We start from the raw sequence: 10,268 nt of genomic DNA on the forward strand, positions 1-10,268 counted from the left end.
CCCACGATGATTACCCCCCAGGCGCAAGCCCAGGGCCTGCGGGCCCGCGAAGTTACGGCAACTACTCGTGCGGCCAGAGAAGCTATCCGCACAGCCTCTAGAGTTATCGCCAAGCCATCGCCATGGTCCACAATAAAGCAAAGTGAAAGTGAGAGCTTTACGCAATTTGTGTGGACCGTCTCCAAGCAGCGGTCGACTCCTCGGCTCTGCCGGCGGAGGCAAAAGGCCCGGTCGTAGCGGAATGTTTGCGTCAGCAGCGTAATTCGGCAACCAAGGAAATCCTGCGATCGCTGCCGGCGGGTCAAGCATCGCGGACATGATTAAGCATGTCGCGAAGGAAGAGCATCTAACCCCGATCCAGGTGGCTGTTCGCACCGTAATAGATAACGGGATGACATGTTTTGTGAGTTTTTGTTCACAGGATTGGCTCATCGGTCGCCCCCGTAACCCGTACACCCCGGTGACAAAGAGAAGATGACAAGTTGGCAAGCGTCCGTCCAAGCCCGGCAGTTCCGCACTGGCAGAACCCAGACAACGGCAAACTAGCCTCCGCAGGGGGGGGGGGGCTGCGATGCCTTTGTGCGATCTTGATTTTGGAGCTTGTCGCTATAGGACGGGCAGAAGCAGATTACTGTCCCCATCAGCCATTCAGACGGACCCTCGCCAGGTGGGAGGATCAGCACGTGGTTAAGGAAAATGTGACAGCAGGAGCTCCTAGCTTCGCTGTCGCGCTATGCAGCACGATAACCGCACCACCTTGTTTGGAAAAAATGCCTTATTACCTTTGTCCCGCATCTAATCCAGGAAAAGGGCATTGTAACTATCCTAACCAGTAGTATTGTGCATCTTGGGGTTGTGTTACTGTCGCCTCTGCTTGGACCCCTCCTCCCCGAGATCAATCTCTAACAACAACATGGGGACCACGAGGCTGTAAACCCCCACAAGTGGACGTGTCTGGGGTTCTGCAGGATATAGTAATTGTTCTCAGGTAATTCTCCAAACAGCACAACCAGAGACCCAGGATGGTTATTGGGAAAAACTTGGGGAGTCAGATACTGGAGCCGGGGACAGACAGGGAGGTTTAATTCTAATCAAAAAGGAAGTGTACGAAAAACCCCAAGCAATCGGGCCTAACCGCTTCTTAACCCACAAACATCTAGACCTTTAATACCTAACACCAAAAAATAATACCGCAGACGCGACTCCCGATAACACTGAGACTCCGCATACTTTAGAATTTGAAATGCCCCCCCTATGGAAGCTGTTAAACTCAACGTACCAGATCTTGAGCTCTACGAATCCAAACGTGACAACAAACTGCTGGCTTTGCTATGACACGAAGCCCCCTTTTCGGAAGCAGTAGGTACACCCTCTGACCCAGAACTAGTGAATGGGCCCGATCCTTCACGATGCGTACGGAACACTGCGAGCAACCCAGGAATAACGATGCAATATGTAGCGGGGCAAGGCACGTGTGTTGGCGAAATACCCTCGAGAAAAGGCGTTTCTGTACAAACAAGACCACATTAGGAAAGGGATCCTGATTGGCTAGTTCCTGCCGATAATACTAAACGGATATGTTCAAAACCTGGAGTTACCCCATGTATATCTCTTAGGCAGTTCAACGGAAGTCATGACTTTTGTATACAAGTAATGATTGTTCCAAGAATCATAGAGCATTCTGAGGAGTTTAGATACGATTATCAGACCCTTTTAACTTCTCATCCCATACAAAAGCGAGAACCCTTTACTGTTTTGACCATAGCTACCCTACTAGCTCTAGGAACCGCAGGGGCAGGAACAGGAATAGCCTCGTTGGTCGAACAGAACCAAAACTTTCATTCCCTTAGAATAACAGTAGATAAAGATTTAGCTCGAATTGAACAATCGATCGGCGCTTCGGAAACGTCATCGAGATCGTTGTCGGAAAGTGGTCTTACAAAACCGTAGAGGATTGGATCTCATGTTTTTACAACAAGGGGGGGTATGCGCTGCATTAAGAGTGTTGTGTATATGCGGACCACACCGGAATAGTAAGAGACACTATGGCCAAACTGCGGGAAGGATTGGAAAAACGGAAAAGGGAACGAGAAGCACAACAAGTTGGTAGGCATCATGGTTTAACCATTCTCCGTGGCTGACCGCCCTGATCTCTACCTTGATAGGGCCAGTCGCGATGGTTCCTAATAGCATTGATCTTCGGACCCTGCATATTAAATAGGCTCGTGTCGTTTGTTAGGAGCCGCTTGAAAGGTTAACATCGTGTTGATAGAACGCCAACAACTGCTTTAAGGGTCATCTGCTTTGTTCACAATTCCCTTCAGCTATCCCCAGGTACACCCCATTGCAACCAGTTACCCCCTAACCTCCACCCGTTTACAGTGCCTTGTGTTTTTTATTCAAATTTATAACATATACTTTGCTTACGTCATAAGCTAAACGCTATTGGCTATCCGGAGAGGGGCCCTATTTTTCCATACAGCGCGACATCTTCCGACCACCAAGCCCTAACTATCCACACACGGGATGGTCAAACGGGGCACCTACTTGGAGGATTTCATCAGGGGAGATACAAATAGGATGGAAATTGGATAAATCGGGAGATAAATAGGATAATAAAGAGCCCTGGCTCTATCCCGAGTGGAAGCAGACAGTCCAGCCCAGCAGAGCTGGGCTCAGCCTTGCTTTCTCCCCTTCCCTGGTCCCTCATGGCCCTGGGTGAAAGCTCAGGTGGCCTCCATGCCTCCCCAGCTGCACTCGCATCCGCTCCTTTCCCCTCCGGGGACGTTCAGATCTTCACCACATCGCTCCGAGTGCCCCGGTTGCTTTCTCTTGGCCCGAAAAGCAGGTTCCTTTCCTTAGCGGCCACGGAAAAGGTCCTGGTGGGAAGGTCCCCGCGGATGGCCACCAGGCTGGGCTGATCTCAGAGCCCAACTGTAAAAACCCTTCTCCCCCGCCGCCGTTCCGGTTGTGAACGATTAAAAAAAAAAACAAACCATCAACGCTCTTTTGCAACATCTCCTCCGGGTTTTTATTCATCTCTTTCCCGATCGCTCCAGCCGGGGCCTCTCCCGCCGAGGGAGCACTGACTCGGTCTTCAGCGGGAGGTATTGAGCTGGTCCCCTCGTCCGTCGGTTGGACCGAACCGGAGGTGTTCATCGAGGGGCTCCTCAAGCAGACCGGCCTCAGAATTCCACGCCTAGAAGGTCTGCCGAGGTTATTCCACCACCGGCCCGAATTTCTCCGGAACGGAACTTTATTATTTTTGCCGTCTTGGTCTCGGTGGCGGCCGTCTGAGCACCTCGTAGGTGGGCTCCTCGGGCAGGCTGGCCTCAGAGCTCGTTGCCGATAATACGGCTATTACGGGAGTTACGAAGGTGGAGGCCTCCCGAGGACGGGAGGGCTTGGCCTTCGTCGCCTTCATCATCGCGATTTCGGCGAGGATTTTCTCCACTACTCCTTCTCCTTCGCCTCCGCAGCTCTCAGGTTCTGCCGCCTGCGCTCGGCTCTGCTTTGACGCCCGGTCTTTGGCCGTGGGTTTGCCCTGGCGTTGACCGCTCACGGGCTGATCCCTCGGGATCACCGGCTGCCGCCTGGAAGGACGCAACGGGAGAGGTCTACCTGAGGACGCGATGGGTTTGGGGGGGGGCCGCATCCCGCCCCCACGAGCCACGTGCCTCTTCACGTAGCCACCGGCAGCTCAGCCGAGGAAAACCCCTGAGCCGGGACCCTCGGCTGACCCACGGCTGTCCCCGGGCCACGCTGGGGCTCTCCTGAAGTGCTGGAGAAGATCCAGCCCTGTGAAATGAGGGGGTCCCAGGAGCGAGCGCCAGTTTGGGACTGGGGACTGGGCTCTTGCTGGGTCAGAAAGTCGGAGACTCATCGAATAGTTTGACGTCGGAAGGGACCTTTAAAGGTCCATCTTGTCCGACCTTCCCCGCGATGAGCAGGGACGTCCTCAACTAGATCAGGTCGCGTCCGTCCTGACCGTGAACGTTGCCAGGGACGGGGCATCTCCCACCTCTCGGGTAAAATGACCCCGCGCAGACCCCAGCCCTGAGCCTCCGGCCTCACCTGACCCGCGACTTCTTCCTCTTCCTCTCCTTCGTCCCCGTGATCTCCCAGAACTGTGGTATCGCGCTGTTAGGCAAGCTTGGATTAGCAGGAAAGGGAAAACCAGGAGATCCCACCGGAACTGGAAAGGAGAGATCTCGTCAGAAGAGCATCGCTGGGACGCCGCCGGCCCCGGTGACACGCGGGGGTGCTCAGGCCTCTTCCCAAATGTCCGAGAGGGCCGTTTCTGCTCCCCTCGCAGCCGCCGTCGCAGCCTCGCCGCCCTCCCCGACACCGGCTCTTGCCCGCTTCCCCATTTCCGACGTGGTTTTCCGACTGCGTCATCAGCTCCAGGTTTGGGAAGAAGGAGCTGAGCGGCGCCGGGGAGGTGACAGGGAGTTTTTTTTGGGGGGGGGGGGGCATTTCTTGGCGGGGAGGAGCGGGAGCCTCGGCTCACCATCCTCCCACCGTACCCTTGGGCACATCCCACCCCGGGGGCTCCGTTTTGGTGAAGCTTAACGAGTCGTTAGGACACAAGGCTGCGCCGAGCCGGCGCGAAGCTCTGGCGCAAGTCGGAGCCTTTGGACACTCAACGCCGGCGATTTCCCCGTCGAAGGACGGAATTTGGTTGCCCGCGCTACGGAAAAGAGCCGGAAGGTGCTTTGTTTTTCCTGCCTTGTCCGAGAGGTGGCAAAGCCTGTCGTCTCAGCTGCTTCTCCTCGCCAGGGACTTGCCTCAAGGCCCTGAGAAAAACCCTGGGCAGCGGTTTGGGCACGCACTCCATTTCAAACCTGGAAACAAGGAGAAGACACCGACATGACCCAAAGCACCGCCGGCCCCTGCCGCTCGCCGTGATCACCTGCTCGCATTGCCAATTGGCATTGCCGTAAAGGCTGTTGTTTTCCCAAGTCTGCCACGGTTTTCCCAAATCTACCACCGTTTTCCCAAGTCTACGATGGTTTTCCCAAGTCTACCACCGTTTTCCGAAGTCTACGATGGTTTTTCCGAAGTCTACCACGATCTTCCCAAGTCTACCACCGTTTTCCCAAGTCTACCATGCCCCATCCCCAATGGGAAACGGAGTCAGCCGGCAAAGAAGTCCAGGCCACCACGGGAAGAAAGTGTTGCCTAAATTCCTCGGTCTCTCCCGTCAGGTCTGCCTTCTGGGAGCGACTATGACCTGGGGACGTCAACGAGAGTGGCTGCCTGGCGTCCCCACGGGAGGACACCCGGGATCACAAGGAGCAAACGCTACCTGGAGCGTCAGCAGCAAAGAGCGGCTACAGCCGCCAGCGTACTCACTTGGGAAAGATGATGACACGGCCGGAGAAACTCAGTGAGGCCACGGGTGTCATCCGGGACACCACCACGTCCAGCAGCTGGGGGACCTGCAATGGAGGAGCACAAAGATGGCGGGACGTCCTCAGCGTGGCTGAGGCACTCGATGTCGGAGGAGCCCGAAGATGGTGGGACGTCCTCAGCGTGGCGAGGCACTCGATGTCGGAGGCGGTCGAGGCAGCAAGAGTTGGTAGGACCGTAACTCTTGCGTGGACCGACTGGCTGGCCGTGTCCTGACGGGCCACGTGCAAGCAGTGCCGGCGTACCGCCGTGGGACTGCCCGCGCCGCGGAGAAACCGCCCCGCTCACCTTGAAAACAGCTTTTTCCAAGTTCTCCTTCCCGCACAACGTCTCCAGGAAATCGTAGTAGAACTTCATTTGCACCTTCCTGCCTTCGATGAGCAGCACCCCCACGTCCCGCAGGACGAGGGCCACGTTCTCCCCCTTCCCCAGGCAGTGAGAGAGGAGGGACGTGGTGCCTTGGATGCAACCCTCCGCTTTCCGTCGGGACACCGAGGCGGCCGCGGCCACCTTGGAATATTTGAGGGGCTCCAGCTCTTTGTTGCCTGGAAAAACGACACGGGAGGGATGGAGACGCTCAGGCAGCGGCCTTGCCGCAGGCGTTTCCCGTGGGCTGCGTGTTGTAATCATTGCATCGCCCGGAAAAATTAAAAAAAACCACCATTTTGGGAGCTGCTCTGGAGAGGGGGAGTTGCTTTAGAGAAGCATCTCAACCCCCCCCCCGAGAAAGGATCTGCCATCTTACCGGGCAGGTAGGCTTTGTCGTCCGTCAAGTTGTGGACGACTACGAGATTCCTAGCCAGGCGAAACACGGGCCTCCGGATAATCACGGCTTCATCTCCAGCCTGGATCCGTTTGGGGACGGCGTCGAAGGAGCCGAGGGTGGGAATTCGCACTCCCTGCGAGCGGAAGAGAAAGAAGGGCCGAAGGGTGAGGACTGGCCGGAGGGAGGAGCTGAAGGTGACCCTGAGCAGGGACGGTTCTTCGGGCCAGATCCTGCCCGCTCACCGAGGCACGAGCCGCGGGGAGAGGCAACGGGGAGAGGTTTGAGGAGGAGACGCCGAATCCTTCCCCCCTTCCAAAAAAAAAAAGCAGCGCTGGAATCACGGCAGAAGCCGCCCGAGGGCATCCAGGGGTTCTCCAGCGACCGGCATCGACCCTGGGGTACGATACCACCTACCGCAGGCGACACCGCGGCGCACGAGCCCTCTTCGTCCCTCGGTGGAGGGTTTTTGGGGGGGCTTCCCTGCTTTCTGAGGAGGGGAAGAGTAACCGCAGGCCGTGCCCCCGGGGGGCCGTGGGGCCTCCCCACCGTGCCGGGCGGACAAGGAGGAGGCGGGCGTTGGAACTACCTTGCGCAGCAAGAGTTGTTGTTGGACGTAGCCGGCCACCGCGTCCCAGACGGCTGTTCGTTCTGGCAAGGAATGGAAAAACCAGGTCACGCTCCGTGTCCGCCGGCTCTCAACCCTCCCGCAACCCCTCCGCCGTGGTGCGGCGGCAGATGCGAAGAGTCGTCACCGTCCCCAGGCCCCGGATGGAGACAGCCCTGAGGCGGCCGCGGTGCCAAGTCTCGCCGGCGCCAACGCCCGTTGGGTCACCGCAAGGTTCTTGCGGCGGCTGGGGACGCCTGTACCTTCGGCGGTGATGCTGGGCATCATGAAGGCGTGCTCCATCCCATCCCAGAATTCCATCTTGGCCCACATCGGGCTAGCGGGTCGCTCCGTAGCAGCGAGAGCCGCGGAGGAGCTCATCCCTGTGTTCGTCCTACGGACGCTCGGCCAGGGTGCGGGACCCACCGCTCCGCGGCCCCTTTTATACCCCCGCGTGGCCGTGTCACAGACCCATTGTGACGCCGTGGTGACACGGCCACCGCCGACGCTGCTGCTCGCTGTGACGCACCGCTGACCTGCTGCCCATTGTGACACGGGCTGCCGCTGATCGTGGTGACGTGGCACCCACCGACCTGCTGCTCTCGGTGACGGGGCTGCCACCGGCTCCTTCCTCCGTGTCCGGCTAACGCACGCCCGTGCCGTCTCAGCTCCGTAATCCTGTGCATTCTCCTCGAACGAGCGGACGGCACACCAGGAAAGGGCGTGCTCTGGCGGATATCAGCCCGGCGGGATGCGCTCGGCCGTCCCACGTTGCGGAAAATCCTTCTTTTTAACCCCAGTTGCCACGAACGTCGGTGGCTCGGTCCCCAGAACCTTCAGAGAGTCATAGATCACTGGTCGGAAGGGACCTTTGAAGGTCATCCAGTCCTTCAACCACATCAGGTTGCTCCAAGCCCCGTCCAACTTGACCTTGAACGCTTCCAATCGTGGCCTCATCGCGTGGTTTGGGGTTGGAAGGGACCTTTCAAGGTCACCCAGCCCCACCCATAGGCTAAACACTATTGGCTATCCGGAGAGGGGCCCTATTTTTCCGTACCGCGCGACATCTTCCGGCCGCCAGACCCTAGCTACCTACCTTTCCCCCCTCCCTATGAGTAATGAAATTGGCTAAAATATAACAATCTTCAAAGAATATATCTATATCGTAATTTTGAATAAAAAACATACTAAATGCATCCTATGCCTACTCTATGCTTTATAACAATCTTAAAATGTATATATCACAAACTTGAATAGAAAACATAAGGCACACTAAGCAAGAGGTAACTGGGGGATAACTGGGAGTAACAGGGTATAACTGGGGATAGCTAAAGGGAATTGTGAACAAAACATTGTTAAAGCGGATGACCCTTAAAGCAGTTGTTGGTGTTCCATCAACACGATGTTAACCTTTTCAAGCCGGCTCCTAACAAACGACACGAGCCTATTTAATATGCAGGGTCCGAAGATCAATGCTATTAGGACCATCGCGACTGGCCCTATCAAGGTAGAGATCAGGGTAGTCAGCCATGGAGAATGGTTAAACCATGATGCAAACCAACTTTGTTGTGCTTCTCGTTCCCTTTTCCGTTTTTCCAATCCTTCCCGCAGTTTGGCCATAGTGTCTCTTACTATTCCGGTGTGGTCCGCATATACACAACACTCTTAATGCAGCGCATACCCCCCTTGTTGTAAAAACATGAGATCCAATCCTCTACGGTTTTGTAAAACCACTTCCGACAACGATCTCGATGACGTTTCCGAAGCGCCGATCGATTGTTCAATTCGAGCTAAATCTTTATCATCTACTGTTATTCTAAGGGAATGAAAGTTTTGGTTCTGTTCGACCAACGAGGCTATTCCTGTTCCTGCCCCTGCGGTTCCTAGAGCTAGTAGGGTAGCTATGGTCAAAACAGTAAAGGGTTCTCGCTTTTGTATGGGATGAGAAGTTAAAAGGGTCTGATAATCATATATATGTGGGTAACTAGGGTCTGGCGGCCAGAAGATATCGCGCTGTACGGGAAATAGGGCCCCTCTCCGGATAGCCAATAGTGTTTAGCCTATGACGTAAGCAGACGGAAGCGATGCTGTAAACCCAAGCTATATAATGTCGTGCTACTCACTAATAAACGCCATTTGCCGTCCGCCACATTGGTGTCTGTGAGCAGATGGCCCGAGCGGCCTAGGGTTGGTCGCCGTGCCGTTCCTGAACCAGGTCGCCACGCCAACGAAGGCAACAAGTGGTGCCGAAACCCGGGAAATTCGCCTGGAATCGGGTGAACGGCGGCCGGAGCGGCAGGTCCAGCCCGGCGGGGAGGACGCTCCCAGACCAACAAGGAGGATGGAAGCTCCTTGTGAAGGTCGTATCGCAATTACATAAGCAGTGGGGTATCGATTGTAAACCCAAAGATTTTACTCTCGCTGTTGCGAGGCTTTTGCAAATTGGGGTCTGTAATAAGTAAAACCCTGAGTTTGTTAATCAAATCTTGCTTGTGTAAGACATGTGGAAAGTTTTGGGGTTTTTTTTTTCGCTGAAGTATACCCACAAACCTTGTGGGAAATACCCACAAACATTGTGGAAGATAAGTTGAGAATGGTTAACTTTGTTCAGAAAATCGCTTGCAAGTGTTGAAACATTCCTCAGTTATCCAAAGACACGTGGGGGTAGGGACAGCCAAATATTCGGTAGAAGGAACAACTGAGTAACGGATAAAAGAAAAGGCGATTCCACAAGAACATGAGCGGGACCTAGGTCACCTAGAAGGCAGCTGAGGAAGACTTCGGCCTTCATCCCAGCAACCCCCAGGAGGCAGATTACGACCACCTAGCAACTGCCGGCGCAGGCGCACACACAACGCAAACGATACCAGCCAGCACGGAAGCAGGGACTAGAGACTGGATAAATAAGGGAATCCTTCTCCATTTTGCGCGCACCGTTGGTAGAGCGGAAACTCCCCGGCCGCCCAGCGCTGTTTTGCTTACTGCTGCTTGCTCAAATAAATTGCTTTCAATAATCGGACTGGTTCCATTTCAATTATTGGACCACAAACTTATAACAGGGTCATTGACCAGCCGGTGGATATTCTCCACCCCGAAGTGGGGGATAAGCGCACAAAAGCGTTAGCCGAGGAGACGATGTCCTCGGGTTGTGGGAAAAACCTTAAATCGTGGGGGAAAGTCGTACAGGCCCTGCAGAAGGCCCTACAAGAACAGGAGACCTGGAGGGCGGCGAGGGACTGTTTGTTGGCCACCCCGAAAGTGGGAATCGGGGCAGCCACGCAGACTTTGCACCCCCCGGACGATGACGATTCTGCTGAGCCTAAAGATCGGCTAGAGGGGGACACGTCCCCTCAATCCCCGAACCCCGACCCGCTTACGGAGGGACAGAAAGGAGCTAAATCCTTCCGGGGTGGGTTAGCCGAGGAGGCCAGGGGCGCTGTGGAGAAATCGGAGTCCGGGGAAGTCGGGGTTAGAGCACCGCCATAC

The 10,268-nt window shown here is 55.6% G+C and overlaps 1 protein-coding gene across 1 annotated transcript; it reads right to left on the reverse strand.

Annotated features, from left to right (window-relative positions):
- Positions 1–3,259: 3,259 nt before the first annotated feature.
- LOC127029279 (coiled-coil domain-containing protein 81-like) lies at positions 3,260–7,115 on the reverse strand. The gene is made up of 8 exons (XM_050914848.1): positions 7,046–7,115; positions 6,765–6,826; positions 6,158–6,311; positions 5,701–5,957; positions 5,356–5,441; positions 4,695–4,844; positions 4,075–4,152; positions 3,260–3,593 (listed from the first exon to the last, which is right to left on the reverse strand). The coding sequence occupies exons 1-8, from the start codon at positions 7,113–7,115 to the stop codon at positions 3,260–3,262; spliced, it is 1,191 nt and encodes a 396-aa protein (XP_050770805.1).
- Between the last annotated feature and the right edge of the window lie 3,153 nt (positions 7,116–10,268).

This window comes from Gymnogyps californianus, unplaced genomic scaffold (assembly GCF_018139145.2).
Source record: "Gymnogyps californianus isolate 813 unplaced genomic scaffold, ASM1813914v2 HiC_scaffold_93, whole genome shotgun sequence".
Lineage (NCBI taxonomy): Eukaryota > Metazoa > Chordata > Aves > Accipitriformes > Cathartidae > Gymnogyps > Gymnogyps californianus.

Bases quoted from the DNA above. Each gene is read 5' to 3' on its own strand.
- LOC127029279 (XM_050914848.1), bottom strand. From the start codon at position 7,115: ATGTGGGCCAAGATGGAATTCTGGGATGGGATGGAGCACGCCTTCATG. The intron at 4,845-5,355 runs GTGAGTACGCTG...CCTTGTTTCCAG, and splicing joins CGTGTCATCATCTTTCCCAA to GTTTGAAATGGAGTGCGTGC. The intron at 3,594-4,074 runs GTGAGGCCGGAG...GCGTCCTTCCAG, and splicing joins AGGAAGAAGTCGCGGGTCAG to GCGGCAGCCGGTGATCCCGA.